At 46.5% G+C, this 18,431-nt stretch overlaps 2 protein-coding genes and 1 long non-coding RNA gene across 6 annotated transcripts; 2 read left to right on the top strand and 1 right to left on the bottom strand.

Annotated features, from left to right (window-relative positions):
• Positions 1-538: 538 nt before the first annotated feature.
• Positions 539-2,674, bottom strand: LOC309529682. 2 transcript variants are annotated; one of them, XR_014218300.1, is made up of 2 exons: positions 2,400-2,674; positions 539-1,093 (listed from the first exon to the last, which is right to left on the bottom strand). It is a non-coding gene; the product is annotated as an uncharacterized lncRNA (long non-coding RNA). The 2 variants fall into 2 exon arrangements; XR_014218301.1 differs by having other exon boundaries at positions 2,387-2,674.
• A 157-nt stretch (positions 2,675-2,831) lies between these two features.
• PTCRA (pre T cell antigen receptor alpha) lies at positions 2,832-9,954 on the top strand. Of its 3 annotated transcripts, XM_082217962.1 has the most exons (6): positions 2,832-3,042; positions 4,334-4,523; positions 5,469-5,792; positions 6,187-6,228; positions 7,984-8,116; positions 8,569-9,954. In XM_082217962.1, exons 2-6 carry the CDS (start codon positions 4,457-4,459, stop codon positions 8,714-8,716), a joined length of 714 nt encoding a protein of 237 aa, XP_082074088.1. In that variant the 5' UTR covers positions 2,832-3,042; positions 4,334-4,456; the 3' UTR covers positions 8,717-9,954. The 3 variants fall into 3 exon arrangements, with proteins under 3 accessions (XP_082074088.1, XP_082074090.1, XP_082074089.1); XM_082217964.1 differs by lacking the exon at positions 2,832-3,042 and having other exon boundaries at positions 4,337-4,527; positions 5,476-5,792; positions 8,569-9,945; XM_082217963.1 differs by lacking the exon at positions 2,832-3,042 and having other exon boundaries at positions 4,338-4,523; positions 5,472-5,792; positions 8,569-9,945.
• A 1,175-nt stretch (positions 9,955-11,129) lies between these two features.
• Positions 11,130-16,699, top strand: CNPY3 (canopy FGF signaling regulator 3). The gene is made up of 6 exons (XM_082217925.1): positions 11,130-11,335; positions 12,988-13,111; positions 13,831-13,927; positions 14,049-14,171; positions 14,694-14,811; positions 15,609-16,699. Exons 1-6 carry the CDS (start codon positions 11,215-11,217, stop codon positions 15,857-15,859), a joined length of 834 nt encoding a protein of 277 aa, XP_082074051.1. The 5' UTR covers positions 11,130-11,214; the 3' UTR covers positions 15,860-16,699.
• The last annotated feature ends 1,732 nt before the right edge of the window (positions 16,700-18,431 follow it).

Genomic DNA, 18,431 nt, shown 5'->3' on the forward strand with positions numbered 1-18,431 from the left:
CCAGCTGGAGGCCAGCTTTGTGGCTTAGAGATGTCAGCCAGCGATTGCCTGGAGCAGAAAGCTGAGGGGCTCTTATCTTTCTGCACTCCCTTTCCATTTGGGGTTTAAGCTGCTTCTGACCTCTCTAAAAACAGGCCCTTGCTATATAGCGCGTGCCAACAAGTGAGACCCAAAGTAGGTATCATTAATTGGATTCTCCTTTTTCTGGCTACAGGAAAATTGCTTTCATTTAAAATAATATGAACTGCACAACTGCAATTGTATTCTTGAAAACGCATGGGTGATTGGTGAAGCTTCAAAGTCAGAAAGGCGGGATGGGTATTTCAGTGTCCCTGCCTCTTCCCAGACTAGCAAAAGGACAATGCATTATACAAAATAAGATAATATACAAATTTACTTAGTTTTCATAATTATGCAAACTGCAGAATTCCACATTTCCGGGTGCAATCTTTGGATTGCTTGCGTGCAGAAGCAATTTTTTGAGTTCTTTCACATTATTGTGACTTTAAATAAAGGACTGGCAGCCTTCAAAGCACACTTTGGTAAAGGACACATTTAATTATAAGTTGCAGAACTAATTCAATGCAATAGCCTCTTGTCCTCAAGATCTATGACCATGCAAACCAGCAGGGTTTAAAACCCCCAAAAGGTGTACACACACAGCTCTTTTAAGTTCGCAAATCCATCAGACTTGGTAAGTATTGCTTCTTTCTGGTGTGGAAGTAAGACAAGAGGTCTTTCTAGTCACAATGGGTTGTTCTCCCAAGGTTTGGGTCTTCGGGCCATTTGAGATGGTGTAGGACTCCCATTTGTTGGGGTGATATTTAGCTTCTGCAGCCCAGGAATGTCTTGCCCAGCCTGGACCAAGCGGAAGATCTCAGAGAAAGACACAGAAGTATCTGGACTCTGAGGCTGGTCAGCTGGGCACTCTTGAAGTTCTTCCTTCCTATCCTCCACAGTACTGGGAAGTGAGATTGCTGTCCCCGCTGCTGTGGATTCCATGGTGTGGTGGGTGGATACCTGATGTCCAGCTGCAAGAACCAGCTGTCTAATGTTCAATGTTCACTTTGGTATCAGAGAAAAGGAAGCACCCCTGAAAAGAGACATTTTTCAAATTAAAGAGAGGGCAACTCAGGCTCCAGGTAAGGTTCCTTTCCAATTCTTATAAGCGACTAAATTAGGCTTCCCTGTGAGTAGCTGTGGTCCACAATGTCTGGACCTTGTCTCAATTCATAATCTTTATTTTAAAATATTAACATCATTTTTGTTTGCTTGCTACCGCTTCGTTAGCAGCCTGAGGTGCATACATAGATGTTAAAAGTGTGGAATATTTTATTTATATATATATATATATATATTTATAAATAAATAAGGAAACTCTTATCTGCTTATTTAAATAAATAAGGGCCTTCTTGGTAGCTGCTCCAAGTCTTTGGAAATCCCTCTCTAGAGAAGTTAGACTGGCTCCTTCCTTCATGTCCTTCCAGGTGGAAGCGACTGCTTTTAATTAAAGTACTGGTGCTGTGCTGATTATATTACATTAATTATATTATATTATTTTATTAATGCACGCATACACACGCGCACACACACGCACACACACACACACACACACACACACACACAAACATATAGTTTTAATTCTATTTATGCTTAATTGGTTTTTAATTGCTCTTTCTATGTTTTTGCCAGGAACAGGCACCTGGTTTGCTGTACCCTCCAAGCGGTCTCCAGCCACAGCCCCCAGTCTGGGTGGCATTCCCCTTTTTCATGCAATTTCATCATACCACAAGCCAAAAAGGGCTTTTCAACCTCTCTGTTCCCCTCAGCTGCAGAAAACCTGGAAGGGGGCTTACCATCGGAAACCGAACAAGGGCAGGAAAGGACGCGCGTGGGCAAGAGGGAGAAGTTACACGTACTTCAAACCTCGGGTATCAAACAGTTGGGCATGAGGATCTGGGGGGAATAAACTAAACGCGCATTGTGCTTTTATGTTGTGGCCAATGCCCCGTGATCTTCGGGTGGAGGGCGGGATACAAATTTAATAAATTACACAGCGATGTACTGTAGTGAAATTTGGGTGAGGAAATGAACCCTTTCACAATTCCTGCTAAATCTATTTAGAAAGAGCAGCTCCCATCAGCTCCCTGTGGCTTGACAGACTACAGCCTCTCTTTTTTGGGTGGGTGGGTTAACCCCCAGAGCCGATACAGGGCTCAGCCCCGACCCTCTCTCCCCGTTTACACGGAGGTAAGCGCCCCACCGGTCCCAGCCGGCCTACTCTGCAGGGAGGCAGCGCCCACGTGCCAGCTCCTTACACAGGCCCGCTGCCTCCCCCCCCCCCAACGCCAAGGGTTGCCGAGAAGCGGAGCCCCCCCTAAGAGACCCCCGCCCCTTACCCCTTGCAAGCCGAATCCCCGCAGCCGGGCTGCTCCACACAGGGCGGACGACGTGGAAAGCACCACCAGGGCAGCGAGGGGGAGGCCGGGCCGTACCAAGAGCGATCTGTCGCCGGGGGAGGAGGCCTAGGAGGAAAACAGGGCTGCTGCGCCTAACTCACTTCATTCCCTCCCCAGTTAATAGTGCATGAATCCCGCACAAGCAAAATTTAAGTCGGCCAGGCGAGCTTTTCAATCGGGGAAGGGGTTGAATCTGCATATGCAGCACCTGCAGACTAGATAAACAAACAAGCAAATACAAAAGGGTGGGTTTTTTTCATGTGCAGAGTAGACCCATTGAAATCAATGTGCCCAACTTAGGCTTGGCTGCTGATTTCAGTGGGTCTATTTGGCTTACGCATAACCCCATCCCTTCCAACATTTCTCGGATGAAAATAGGGACTTCCTATTCCATCATCATAATGGTATTATTCTTTATACCCCACCCATTAAACATTTTAAAAAAAACCTTCCCTATAGAGAGCTGCCTTCAGATGTCTTCTAAAGGTTGTACAGTCACTTATCTCCTTGGCTCAGGGGTCGCCTACCCTCCCCATACCCTCCCACATTTCTCCGATGAAAATAGGGACGTCCTAATGCATGGGTAGGCAAACTAAGGCCTAGGGGCCGGATCTGGCCCAATCAGAATGTGTCCTTTTATTTAAAATACATCTCTGGGTTATTCGTGGGGCATAGGAATTCTTTCCCACACACCCCCAAATATATAGTCTGGCTCCGCACAAGGTCTGGGGGACAGTGGACTGGCCCCCTGCTGAAAAAGTTTGCTGACCCCTGTAACGTTTCAGTATAAAATCAGAAACCGGAGCGGCTTCTTTAAATCCAGGGCTGTCCCTGGAAAATAGGGACACTTGGAGGGTCTGATAGCACTACGATCCAATGGGTTGACCCAAATGGGGGGTGGTGTGGAAGGAAAGCAGCTCACACCAATAAATTTTGCATCCTCTGGTCCCTGGAGCAACTCACTGTGTACAGCTCCTCCCCTGAAAAGTCTCTCCAGAAGGTCTGGTCTGGGGAACCTTCTTTATTTTATTTCATTTATTGCATTTATACCCCCACCTTTTTCTCCAAGGAGCTCAAAGTGGCATACATGGTTCTCTCCTGCCTCATTTAATCTCCACAACCACCCCGTGTGATAGGTTAGGCAGAGATAGACAGTGTCTCGCCCAAGGTCACCCAGTGAGCTTCAAGGCCCAGTGGGGATTTGAACCCAGTATGATACTCCAACCATTGCACCACACAGTCCTATTGCATGCAATGGGGCTACTTCTGAAAAGACATAGTTAGGATGGGCTGTACTGCATACTAAAAATATTAAAATCCTGCAGCACGAAAAGGCTGAATTCTGCAGCTTGCATGACTCATGTAACCTGGACTACTATGTACAAATTTCTCTTATTGCATTTTTTTTTCAATTTCTCCCTATTTCACATAATCATGGATTGTTCTATGGGATGCCAATATGATACATGCATCATGTGCAATGCAGGCAAATAGTAGGATGATTGAATCAGGAAAACAGGTGTAAAATATATTTGAAACCATCCCTCAGCCTTGATCCAAACTCTGTCCCCTACCCCATTAACACTTTAAAAAAATCAAAAATAATAATCTGAGAGACCCTGGCTAGAGACTTCCCATTTTGTGCCTTCCTTGGCTCTGAGATTTTCGGGTGCGTTCTGGACCTGCTGCCCTATTCAGTGCTTTCTCTAGCAGGAGGTATGTCTCTCAAATAAATGTGCAAGCTTTTGGAGTACCACAGGACGCTGCAATTGTTATGTCAAGTTCTGGTGGTACTCACATAAGCCAGTTACAGAGCTAAAATAATCAAAAGGTGTGCTTAAAAAACACACCAAAACACCTCTGTTGTTTACTAGGGAGCAGCTGTGTAACCGTTAGCTGCAGGAAAGGAGTACTGAGGTCAGAGAGGAAGAGAGATGGGTTGAGCACATCGCCTGCTAGTCTAGCGCACTCTCTGTGTAGCTGCTCATCCTCACAAGATGTCTCCAGCTCTCCACCTTACGTTCCAGCACCTCCTGACCAGCGCAGCACTCCAACTTCTGACCTGTGAGTAAAACACCATAGCTTATTTGCTTGCTTGTTGGGGGTCAGTGTGACAAGTATCATTCAGAAGGCAGGGGGAGTCCATCTGCCTGATGTTATACGAGTTTTTTAAAAAACAGAATGAAATAAAAGAACTTGGGATATGGAATTTTAAAATTGTCCCACAGGGGCCTAAAGTCTGCACGAAAGTTTAGAGTCCAAACAGAAACAAAACAAATTATATTTGACCAAAATTGTGCACTCAAAATTAATTATAGGACTGCAGAGTTGGAAGTGATCCCAAGGGTCTGACTCCTTGCAATGCACACCATCCCCCGTCCAATTTGAAACCATACTGGACCCTGCATAGCTTTGCAAATGCAGTAGCAAATGCAGTAGCAAGTTTTATTGCTGCACCACCTTGCTAATCATTACAATAGAATGTGTAGTACCTTAATTTTGCATCCTCTAGCCTGCAAAACCAGACATGGGGGTGGGCAGGAAGCAGAGTTTGTCCCAGCAGGAGGGAATGTTATAAAACCAAACATGCAAATGTTATAAAATGTTATAAAACCAAACATGCAAACCAGAGGCAGAGCTGCCTGGCAGAGCTGTTTGCTTGGAAACTTTTCAGAAGTGTCTTACACAACCTTTGGGCCTTGGCAAGGAAGCAGCAAGATTTTTGGCAGAGTGGGGTGCAAGGGAATCATTGCCACACGTTCACCTGCCGGGATGACCCTTTTTGTCTATGGGAGTTGCTCTGACCCCTTGATCATTCATTGAATTGGACAGAAACAGTGGGAGGGGAAGAATCCCCGTTTTTATGGAAGACAGCTCAGAAGAAGTAAAATCCAAGCAAGGTTCCGTCAAGAAGAAAGATCCCCCAAAAACATTATCTGCATAATTTGTGTACATAAAAACCAATAGTTCAAATAGTTTTGCTCATGCACGTTTATAATAAACTCTCAGCAGGTAGCTTATCTTGGAGCTTAAATGCAACACTGGCACCGCCGATCCATGTGATAGTAAACGGCGAAAGGAAGACCCTGGTAATTTGTCTGGTGAACGATCTCTCTGAGGAAGCACTGGGGGCCGTTCGGTTTTCCAATGAAAATGGGAGCATGCTGGAGTCTTTCACCTATGGGATATCTAGGGAAGATGATGGAACCTTCAGCAGCATCTCTCAACTCTCCATCAGCACCAAAGAATTTGAATCGTGGAGTACAGTCGCTTGCTACGTCGCCCCAAACGAAACTTCAAAGACATGGAGCACCACCTCCCTTCAACTCTCAGGTATTCATGAATGGGGGGATGGGAGTATGGACAGTAGATGTACTTTTAGGACCTCATAAATTAACAGCGCAACCCTATGCATGTCTAATTAGAAGTCCCATTGAGTTCAATGAGACTTACTCCCAGGTAAGCATGCATTGGAACGCAACCTCATTTATCCAAGTTACTGTAATCCTGTTACACTTAAATCCTGCCTTTTTGCCAATGAACTCTCTCCTTCTAACTGATGTGTCCTAATACAATCAATCGATCAATAAGGACATTTATGCACAAATTCCAGGCGCTTCAAATCAGTAAATTAATAACCTGGAAACTTATATAACACAACCAAGGCAGGCATGCTACCAATCTTTCCCTTGCAATGCCTTCTCTAAGTCATAATTTTGTCTTACAGAAGAAAATATGGGAGATCTCTGCCTGAGTGAAAAGCAAGAAGGTAAGAACAACAATGCATTCTCCTTCCAATCTCAGTTATACTAAGAGCTCAGTTCCGAACCTGGTGTTTTGGGGGCAGGAATTCAGACAAAGCTGTTTTAAGTATACAAGGCTAGTGTTTGTACCCTTGTGCCATGACGAACAACTAAATTCCAGATTCATATATCCTTATAGAACACAGTTTGAGCTATTAGGAATGAAGCAGATTAGAGAGGAAGGCCACAGCTGCAATTCTATCCACACCTACAGGGTCGGTGCCAGAGGTCAGAGGGTCTTTGGCACAGTGTTGCCCATGCCCTCCACACACACACACCCAAGCATTGGTTGGCATCCATCTGTCTCGGGGGACAATGGAAGAGTGTGCCTGTTGGAAGGTTACAGCGCCTGCTGTGGCTGTAGAGAAAAGACATGTTTTGTTCCAGCTGGGGCAGATAAAGGCATTCAGTTGTGCAGACGCAGATCCAGTTGTTCTCTTTGCACTCTTCCCAGTGGTCATTTCTTCTATGGTCACTGCTATGGATGCACAACCTGTGTGTCTCCAGGTACTGCAGTTGTCTGCAAGGGAGTGTCACATGGTGGGGTTGGTGTTGCCAGCTTTCATATCACTTCTTTATAGTGCAGAGCTGCTCCGCCAACAGGCCTGGTGCCTGAAGCCAGCTCCCAATAAAGCACATCCATGGGGATCCTGCCACCTTCCATTCTGTGGACACGATGTGCCTGGGAAGCAAGTGCGCCTACAAATCAGTTTTTGCTAAGTGAATGAGAAATTGAGGATAAAAGACTTGGCAGGGCCTTGCACCCAAAGATGAACAACAAAACCAAAGACAGAGCACCCTTTGAGTGCTTGTAGAAGTAGGAAAAAGAGAGAATTAGAATTACAAAATCTGCTATCCTCTTGTTAAAAGTTAATAATGAAAACTGTAAACTCTAAATTGTCTGGAACTACCTTATCAGTTGGGACGCAGGTGGCGCTGTGGGTTACACCAGAGAGCCTAGCACTTGCCAATCAGAAGGTCGGCGGTTTGAATCCCCACGACGGGGTGAGTTCCCGTTGCTCAGTCCCTGTTCATGCCAACCTAGCAGTTCGAAAGCACATCAAAGTGCAAGTAGATAAATAGGTACCGCTCCGGCGGGAAGGTAAACAGCATTTCCGTGTGCTGTTCTGGTTCGCCAGAAGCGGCTTATTCATGCTGGCCACATGACCCGGAAGCTGTACGCCGGCTCCCTTGGCCAATAAAGCGAGATGAGCGCTGCAACCCCAGAGTCAGTCACGACTGGACCTAATGGTCAGGGGTCCCTTTACCTTTACCTTATCAATCAGATTACTGTTGTCTCTCCTGATAGTTTGATCACCCATTGGGCTTGGCAGCAATTAAGAGATAACATAGGTAACACAGGCCTGTATCCAGAGCAGGGGTAGGCAACCTAAGGATGCAGCCCAATTGCCTTCTCATTCCGGCCCACGGACAGTCTGGGAATCAGCGTGTTTTTACATGAGTGGAATGTGTGCTTTTATTTAAAATGCATCTCTGGGTTATTTGTGGGGCATAGGAATTCGTTCATTTTTTCCCTTCAAAATATAGTCTGGCCCACCACATGGTCTGAGGGACAGTGGGCTGGCCCACAGCTGAAAAAGGTTGCTGACCCCTGCTCCAGAGTGTCGAGGGGGCGGGGGGTAGAGCACAAAAGTGGCTGGGGATATAGTTCTTCTGTGGATATTACTCTGCCTTATTCTTTCTTCTTTTTGTGGTGGCAGCCCAAGAAGAGTCATTGTTCATTGAAGATCTGCATAGCCGCTCACAGATCTTACTTCTTCTGGCCATCAGAATTTTGCTGTTCAAGTTGCTCTTGTTTGACGTGTTGATGACCTGCTGCATTGTTTACAAGAGGTAATACTGGCCACAACATCCAACACATAGACCTAGTTCAGATATAAAGCTAAGCCAAACCATGGCCTAGAACGAGCAAGCAAATGTGCAGTTTCCTGGATCACAGATTGTGATAGCAGTGTACCTCTCTCATTCTGCTGCTGCCACGCTACCCAGAGCTATGCCATGGTTTGGTTTAGCATCACATCCAAAGCCAGGCTCATGGTTTGCCTCACTTCAGACGAACCAGTGTTTGTTCTTGGTTTACTGCTCATGGTTTGTCTGGGGGAAACACAAGCATAGATTTGGATGTAATGCTAAGCCAAACCATAGCTCAGCCATGGGTAGAACGGTGGCAGCAGAAACATCACTGAACTCTTTGAAGGAAGGGTGTGGTGTTAAGATGATGGTGGTGGTGATGGTGATAGTAAAGTTCAGCTCCCAACCTGCTGTAATCTTCCCTCTCCTTTCAGGGAATACATCCCGTTGCACCTGAAGGCTTCCAACTTTTCTGCAGTTCATCCACACACAGTCAGAACTGCTTCTGTCACAGAAATTGTTGCTATGAAAAGCACAGAGCAATGGACTAGGGGGAACGGCAACTTTCACATATCTGGCTGAAAAGAAGGAACTCCATATGGAAGCAGAGTATGTGTCCTGAAGATGGAAGCATTCACTTGAACAAAAGAGGGAGAGACTAGCCTGGTTTGAATACAGGCTGAAAAACAGGCTTTTGGCTTCCTTTCATCTGCCTCTGCTGTGACCTTCGATTCGGGTTCTTTGGTGCTGAACACTAATTGGACAACAACTAAGCCAGGCACCCAGGCTGTAGCAGTACACGAATAACAAGACTTGACACCCTTTCTATATTCTTGTGTTGTAAGCGCAGTATGTGATGCCCTGAGAAGAATGCTTCTCTCTTGAATATTGTCGTGGGATATTTCTTTGTTCATAATTGTACATATAGTCTTGCTTGCATTGTCCTCAAATATACAGCTTGTTGTCATCTATATGAGAGAATGCCTAAGGCAGGGGGTCAGAAACCTGTGTCCCCCTCCAGATGTGGTTGGGTTATAACTCCCATCATTCCCGACCATTGGCTGTGGGACCTGGGGCTGATGGGAGTTGGAGTCTAATAACATCTGGAGGAGCATGGCTTCACTTAAGAAGTGGACGGTGTTTTTCATGGCCATGTTCCTTCCAGGCGCCGCATAACAGTTTGTGTGGTCAAGGTGGGTGCAGCCAGTCACTCGCTGCTTTCCAGCCAGACAAGCAAAGAGGTATTTATCCATTTTAAGGGCATTTCCCAGCCAGGTAAAATCAGGGGCAGTGAGGGGTGTGGCCTGGGAGCCCCTGAGAGTTGGGCAACCATATTCAGCCCCCTGAGCCTGAGGTTCTCCACTCCTTTCTCTGTAATAGGGAGTGAGGTTCTGGGTTTTCAGCCCTTCCAAAGTAGCAAAATATTAATTGCATAAGAAGTCATTAGGTGCAGGGTCAGAAGTGCATCATCATTGCTCAGCAACATCATGTCACAGTGGTACCCTGCCTATGTGAAACAACAGCTGTCACAGGATGAATGGCAGACAGACAGACATCACACCATCTTTAGCAAGCAGGGCTCCAGTTCTGAATCCTGGCAGGTGCAAGGAGGAAGGTGCATGCAAGGGAGGCATGGGATAGGGGTTGGTTCTTCCCAACATTCTTGGAACTGTTACTTAACAGACATATGAATACAATTAAATGCTCTGTGTGTGTTTACAGAACAGCCAAAGCATGTCTAGCATTTTTATGAGGATTTATGCAGCAATTGTGGATTGTAACAACAATCACAAAAACCCTCTTCCTGTTTGTATTTTACAGGTGCTATAAATCTGTTTTCAAAAATAAATTACTTGATTTTTTAATAATAATAATTGTAATATTTATACCACACCCAATACAGGGTTGCCTTCAGGTGTCTTCTAAAAGTCAGATAGCTGTTTATTTCCTTGACATCTGATGGGAGGGCATTCCACAGAGCAGGCGCCACTACCGAGAAGGCCCTCTGCCTGGATGCTTGCAACAATAATGTATGGAGCAGGTAGGTAGCTGCAACAGCCAGTGGAGTGTTGGCGATTACGCATGCTGACAAAATACGAACTCACTATGTAGCAATAGGCAAGCCCCTCTCCACCTCAGTCCTCCCATCTGCAGCTGAAAGCCAAAGCTCTTAAGCCTCTTAAGCAACAGCTGCAGGTTTTGGGACGGGAGAGAGTAAAAAACAGCGAGTAGCTGCGTATATCCTAACCATCTCAGTAAGTTTGGGTTGTTGTTTTTAGTTAAGTTCGCAAACCGTTTAGAACACTTAAGTTGATGGGCAGCATAGAATGTCATTAAGTAAAAAGTAACAGCACGGACCCTATATATGTCACGCCAGAAGCGGTTTAGTCAGAGATGAGCACCGCAACCCCATAGTCGCCTTTGACTGGGTCCTTTGTTGTTGTTTAGTCGTGTCCGACTCTTCGTGACCCATGGACCAGAGCACGCCAGGCACTCTGTCTTCCAGGGGTCCTTTACCTTTTACCTTATCCCACTGAGTTGGAGCCAACTTATCCCCATGTAAACACAGGATCGCAGCCTGAGAACGCAAAGAACCGCCGCTCTGGAACTGGATAAATGGAAAATCTGAATAAGGACGGGAGGAGGATTCTCTCTACTCCCCACCCCCACCCCCGCGCGTTACCTGCGCCAAATATTTGTGAATGCCGTTTTTTACAAAAATGAATGGAGTGAGCATTCCAGAGCTGAGAGGAACGGAGGCGAGCACCAATCACAGGACAGCGCTGGCGGCACTCCCATTGGCTGACCTGAGGGGAAAGCGAAGCTGCTCCATTGGAGAGGCGAGAGGGCGCACCCACCTCCTCCGCTCCTGATTGGCTGACATCTCAAAAGACCGGGCGCCTCGCGCAGGCCCGTTGGCCTCGGCGTGACACGTTCCCGGCCGCCATTGGCCAAGGGCTCCGGTTGTTATAGCTACGCTGCGGGAAAAGGGAAAGGGGGGAGGTTCCCGGAAGCGCGGTGCGCGCTCTGGAGGGCTGTAGCGGCGTGGCGGCCTCTCGCGGGGGTCTCCTCCTCCCTCCATGGCTCCCTGGGGTCCCGCCGTCGCGCTCTGGCTCGCCCTGCTGGTAGGCCCCGCTCCTGGGCGCGGCGGGGCCATTGCCGAGGACAGCGAGTGGGTCAAGCTGCCCAGCAAATGCGAAGGTGAGAGAGGGAAGCCCCCCCCCAAAAAAAACCCCGTTATTGCAGAGCTGTGGGGGGAGGGGAGAAATCGGCGCCTGAGTTTTGATTTTCCTCATCCCTCCCTGCTCCTCTTTCCTTTCGTGTCGCGTGAATTATTATTATTATTCATTTATTACATTTGCATGTACTGTACTGCTTTTAACATTTGATTGGTAGCCGCCCAGAGTGGCTGGGGAGACTCAGCCAGATGGGCGGGGTATAAATAATAAATTGTTGTTGTTGTTATACTGTCCTTCATCCAGAGATCTCAGGGTGGTTCATAGCATAATAATAATAATAATAATAATAATAATAATAATAATAGCAAGAACAGAAGCAAAGCAAACCAATAACTCCCACCCCTCCCACAAACACATTTAAAAGGACATAGAATGATGATGATGATGAAGAAGAAGAAAAGCCTGCAGTTGGGAGCCTTTTTGGATGAAGGGTGGGGCCGCAAATGCCCAAAATAAAATACATTGGTACCGCAGGATACGTACTTAATTCGTTCCGGAGGTCCATCCTTAACCTGAAACTGTTCTTAACTTGAAGGACCACTTTAGCTAACTGCTGCTGCACCGCTGGAGCACAATTTTTGTTCTCATCCTGAAGCAAAGTTCTTAACCCGAGGTACTATTTCTGGGTTAGCAGAGTATGTAACCTGAAGTGTATGTAACCCGAGGTACCACTGTAAAGGGACAGGAAAAGGGGTAGTCAAAAACAGGGGGCTGAAGCTTCCTATGGGGAAAGGCTGTAGCTCAATGGCAGAGCAAGCAGAAGCTCCAAGGTTTGTTCAGTCCCCGCTGGCATCTCCAGGTAGATCTGGGAGAGACTCCCTGCCTGAAATCTTGGAGTGGTTCTACTAGTCAGTGTAGACTGTATTGAGCAAGATGGACCAGTAGTCTGACTTGGAGTAATGCAGCTTCCTATGTTGAAAACCACATATTGCCCAGCCGTAGACATCCCTGTATAAGGTAAAATGATGGGGAATCGGTGACACTCAGTATTTTACTGGGTGACAACTACCACCATCCCAGATCTTTCTTGGTACTGGCTGTGGCTGTTGGGAGTTGGAGTCTGACAGCCACAGGTTCCCCTCCCTTGGCGAAGGACTTCCAGCACGAAACAATGACAGGCTTACAGGTAGACCAGCTTATGCAGGGGCACTTATATAAGGTAAAGCTGTCAAGAGTGAAAAGGGGATCTGAAAAGCGCCTTGTCACTAAAAATGGAACTTAAGAAGTTAAAGAGGAACAGAGAGAACTATGAGCCGGAAGTTGCAGAAGAGGTTCACTGAAGTGAAAGCCGGAGTGGTATTTAGGTAGAGGGTTAGAGCGGCCTTCAACCTGCTGCACTGTTATTGGGGATCATCCCTGACGGTTAGGCTGGCTGGGGCTGATGAATCCATCTGGAAGGCTGCTGTCAGCCCCAGCCAGCACAGCCAGTGGTCAGAAATGATGGGATTTGTAATCCCAACACGTTCCCTATCCCTGCCTTATTTTCTCCAAATATACCCCATTGTTTGTTTCAATACGGCCTGCACTGTAAACTCTGTTATCTGCTTACCTACTGGCTTTTAATCACCAATTAAAATATGTGAGTGGTAACTAATTGGTTTTTTCTGTCTTTAGTGTGCAAGTACGTGGCTTTGGAACTGAAATCCTCCTTCGATGAAACTGGTAAGACCAAGGAGGTGATTGACACGAAGTACGGCTTTTTGGATGGCAAGGGATCCAAAATCAAGTACACAAAATCGTAAGTGAATGAGGCTGTTGATAGACCCTTGGAAGCAGCCATTCTTCACCTTGTACATTATTGCAATATCTTGGTCAGTAAGTAATTCAGAGAGGGTGTTAACTCTCCTGAATCTTACTTTTGTCTGCTAGGATATAAAATGCAAAAAACTCACACCCATAAGCTACTTGCCATTTGTTCCTGTAAGGAAGGAAGGTTTCTTATTCCTTCTGCAAGATTGAGCTCTTTGGTTGTGCAGTATGCAATTTATAGGACTCCCCCAACATGCAGGCAAAAAAGTGACCTTTCAGTAAAGATTGGACACCCTAAGTCCCATTGATACGGTGAAACTAACATACATAATTGGATGCTTTAGGTCCTATTCTTAGATGTGCCTAGTTCGCATTGTGTTTTATGTTTCTAGTCCTCAATGTTTGAGGAAGGTAGGACAGGTAACTCACAGATTAAATGAGGTGAAGTCCCAGGGGTGTATGCGTATACACTGTCTATTGATTGAGACTGTGGAAAGGCACATTTTCATGGTTTTTCTGGAAAGCTACATTCCAGATTCAGAAGCTCTTACTAGCGAAGTCCCATAACACATGGAAATTGATCTCAAGCAGTAAATTGTGAGATGATAAAGTGCTGAGGTACATTCTACCAGCTGCTGTTTTATACTTGTGTCATTGGACACTCATACAGAGATCCTGCCACTCACAAATACACTTTTTTGTGTGCAGGGACATTCGCCTTATTGAAGTGACAGAAAACATCTGCAAGAGGCTTTTGGAATACAACCTGCACAAAGAGAGAACGGGAAGCAACAGATTTGCAAAGGTTTGAAACGTCTCAGGATTTCATCTTGTTTCCAGATTTTTTTTAAAAAATCTGCTTTTCGTTTTCTTAGCCTGTCTTGGCTCTTCCAGGATACACCACTGAACTCTCTCACTTCCTTTAGGGTATGTCTGAGACCTTTGAAACACTGCATAACTTGGTACACAAAGGAGTGAAGGTGGTGATGGACATCCCTTATGAGCTGTGGAATGAAACCTCTGCGGAAGTGGCCGATCTAAAGAAGCAGGTACAGCCCTTGGCGTCACACTTTATGAAGGCCACATGACTGATGGCAGCACAGCAGTTCCAAGTAACTGGAGCTCATGGTTGATCTCCTAGAGCACCTTCACCAATCTGGGCCTCTCTGGATGTTTTGGACTACAATTCCCATCGGCCCAAGGCATCCGGGGAGCCCCAGATGGATGAAGGCTGTCCTGGAGGATTCTCCTTTCGAACGGGAGAACTGAAAGCGAGAATTCTGCATCTAATGCTGAAACCACTGGCCTGTCAATCACATTTCCAGGGTGTGTTCCAAAGGTACATTTTCATGGATATTGGTGGGGGTGGAAAACTAGTGCATAACCTAGCTCAGGCACCCCCAAACTCGGCCCTCCAGATGTTTTGAGGCTACAACTCCCATCATCCCTAGCTAACAGGACCAGTGGCGATGGAGCTGTGTCAAAGTGTGCAGACCTACCGGTGTGGTTGAAAACGCCACAAGTAGATGTTTGAAGGAGGATTTCTCTCTCTCTCTTTCTCTCTCTGTTAGTGTGAGGTAATGGTGGAGGAATTTGAAGATGTGATCGAAGACTGGTACCGGAACCATCAGGAAGAAGACATTTCCCAGTTTCTCTGTGCAAACCACGTCTTGAAAGGAAAAGACACCAGTGAGTTATATTTCCTGGGAAGTGGCAGGCCCTGTTACTGGGGTCCAGGGATATGTGTACGGGCGGCCGCCATTATAGGCACGTGTGCCAGTGTGCGGGTCCTTTTGGACGTGGAAGAGAGTGGAACGGGGGATGGGGGTTGTGCAGACTGGGCTTATGTGTGCTCCGCCAATGTACGTGGGGGCTGGAAACGGAACCCCTGTGCAAAATGGCCACCACAGAACCATCCAGATGGTTTTCAGTCAGGAATGGGGAATATCCATCCCAGGTGTTGTTGGGCTTCAACTCCCATCAACCCCAGCCATCATGGCCAGCGGTCAGGAATGATGGGCATTGTAGTCCTCACATTTATTTATCATATTTCTAACTTGCCTGTAGTCCACAGAGCTTGGAGCAGCTTGTTGCTTTCCTTCCCTTGTATTTTTCTACCCTCACAACAGCACGTTGAGAGCCGAGGGGTCGTGATTGACCCAAGGCTAGCTTGTGAGGTGAGTGACTGAAAGCAATGATTTTGTCCCAGGTTTTCTATTCACCCAGTCATAGTCAATGTGCTGCCCTCCAGATGCTGTTGGACTCCAATTCCCATCATCCACCACCATGCTGGCTGGGGCTGATGGGATCTGGAGACCCAAGAAAAACAATTGGATGATACCACCAGATGTACTAACTAGTAACCTAAGCCTAATGGAAACTTCATCTAAATAAATTAGGTGGCAACTGGAATTGTGTGCTCAGGGAGGAGTGGAGACATTGCAAAATCCCATAAACTCCTTTTTCCACCCCTCTCCTCTCTCCAGGCTGCCTGACAGAGAAGTGGGCTGGCAAGAAAGGGGATGTGGCAAGTTCAAGGCCGAAGAAGTCTAAGAAGAAGGAGGGCAAAGGCAAGAAGGCTTCGAAAAACAAAAAGAGCAGCAAGGACAAAGCAGGGCAAGAAGGGGAGGGTGAGAAACCGAGTGTGCAAGAGGTCCCTGACCAATCAGAGGAGCAGGATGAAGCAAAGGATGCTGGGAAGGAGGCTCCGCTCTCACACAGGCCGGACGAACTGTAGGCTAGGTGCCAGCCACCCATGCTTTTCCTCGCGTGGACTCGCAAGCTTGTATTCAGGCCACTGAGAATTGCTTTCGCCCACCCGAGTTGCAAGATGGAGATTTCTCAGCTTCCTCGAGGGGGAAGTGCCAGGCTGTTCCTGACGGGCAAGGATCGTGGCCTTTCGAACTTTAGCCACCCAGTGTTATGGTGTCTCATCGCAGGTGCAGGGTGGGCCGAACCCAGCTAGCCCCTTGCCTGCTTAGAGGAGCAAGCCAGGCAGAAGGAGGGCCTGGAGGACTGGCTCCCTAAGTCTGCGTGGCTGGTGTTCAAAAACTGAGCTCCCTGCTTTCATCAATTGACCCCCACCTCCACGAGCTTTGATCTGCTAAATGCAACTGGGGCGTGGGTGGAAGGTAAGGAGAAAGTTGTAAGAGATCCAAGTTGGGTTGCAAGGCAGCTCGCCTCTCCAGCCCATTAGACTGAAGCCATGATAACCTCTCTATAGCCAGCATAGCAGGCTCTCAACTTGGTACATTCCCTAAGTCGATATTTTGGAAAGTCCTTCTTTTCATCATGCAGATCACTGCGTTTGCTTGGAGGGAAATGAGGGCGAAGGTACTATTCGTGTAAGAGCACTGTGCTTCTGTTGCGATATCTTTTTGTTGTTTTGTTTTGGAATTACTCCTCACCTTAATGGATCATTTCCTGCAGTTGCTCCAGTCAGGAGAGAACTTGCAGGTTGATGATGTTTCTCTTGCCTCCGCTCCCTTAGAAACATGTGCTTTCTGTTGCTGCGATGACCATTCTTCCTGTTTCCTGAAGTCCTGCAAAGAGTGAAAATAAAAGAGTTTTTGAGTAATTTGTGCTCCATCCGGCCCTTCCATTGGCTTTCTTTCCCCGCACTGCTATATGAATGATATTTACCTTTGTGAATCCTTTGAGGAAAAGGTTGCAATACAGTCATAATAACCTTTGTTTCTCCCTTGGAAAATACATAGAGCAGAAGGAGGAAGTTGGAAGAGTGATGCTTTATTCCCTTTTCAGCTGTGTGATCTTTTCAAGGCTCAAGTTAATTCTGCTGGAACCAGGTTCTGGGAAAGTGATCTATTCTGGGGAGCCAGACTGATCCAGTGAAGAAGGAACCGACGGGCGCATGTGTGACTGCAGCGCTTGCTCAAAAATCCTAAAAGGTTGGCTTCCCCTGGTGTAGATGGCCACTCTGTGAGAGGGACCAGTGGTCTGACTCCATATAAAGCAGTTTCTTACATTCCTTGGCTGGGCAAGTAGACCAGCAGCTGGCAATCTCAGGGCTTTTTAAAGGGCAACTCAGTCCATTCTTATTTTTGTCAGAGCTTTTTAAAGAGATAGGCACTGTCCCCAGCAAATACCTGCCAGTCCTAAAAGTTGGACGTTCAGTTAAAGGTCATTTTCTGTGTTGAATACTTAGGAGAGCTTTCCTGCAATTCACCGTGTGCTTCCTCTTCTGCACTTCCTCTTAAGCAAACAGCCTTTCCTGTCCTATATGTCTTTTGTCCATATACCTGGAGCGTTAAACCACAGAGCCTAGGACTTGCTGATCAGAAGGTCGGTGGTTCGAATCCCTGCAATGGGGTGAACTCCCATTGCTTGGTCCCTGCTCCTGCCAACCTAGCAGTTTGAAAGCGCGTCAAAGTGCAAGTAGATAAATAGGTACCGCTCTGGCGGGAAGCTAAACGGCGTTTCCGTGTGCTGCTCTGGTTTGCCAGAAGCAGCTTAGTCATGCTGGCCACATGACCCAGAAGCTGTATGCCGGCTCCCTCGGCCAATAAAACGAGATGAGCGCCGCAACCCCAGAGTCGGCCACAACTGGACCTAATGATCAGGGGTACCTTTACCTTTATTGCAGAAGTGTATGATTACGGCTTTTGGACATAGAAGGTGCTGAATTTTGCAGTCACAGTTCTTTACTATTCATGGTTTTTAATTATAACAAATAAACATTTCAGCAAAAGAAAAGAAAAGAATTCTTATATCTTAAATCTCCCACTTCCCTCCCTCTCCTTCTGCGGTTCCATAAATTTGTTCTCTTTCTTTTTCGCTGCATATCCCAGTTAACTATCTATTCTTTTTTCTCATCTATTTCCTAAATGTTTTAGAAACTGCAAGTTTTTATAATTGCAGTCACATTTATGACATAATATGAGTCCCATGCCATCTACCAGCTATGGATCAGAGGCAGGAGGGAGCAGTCTGGGTTTTTTTAAAAAAGTCCTCTAATGTTTATTATTTCTTTATTTAGATTTGTATGCTGCTTTTTGATATAAGCAATGCTCTAAGTGACTACAAAAAGAACGACAAAAAGGGAAACCAACACATCATTATGGTGGCAAATAATCACTTCAAAACATAACACGGCAATCCAGCAAAAAACTCACTAATCATATGAACGTAAAACAAATCCATGTGCCCTTTCGTAAGGAGGGATACAGGAATTCGTTGTTAAAATCTGAACTAGGGCCAGGGTCTTTTCAATACTCGCTCCGACTTGGTGGAACGCTCTGTCACAAGAGACTAGGGCCCTGCGGGACTTGACATCTTTCCACAGGGCCTGC

This window comes from Podarcis vaucheri (genome assembly GCF_965113315.1).
Source record: "Podarcis vaucheri genome assembly, chromosome: 3".
Lineage (NCBI taxonomy): Eukaryota > Metazoa > Chordata > Lepidosauria > Squamata > Lacertidae > Podarcis > Podarcis vaucheri.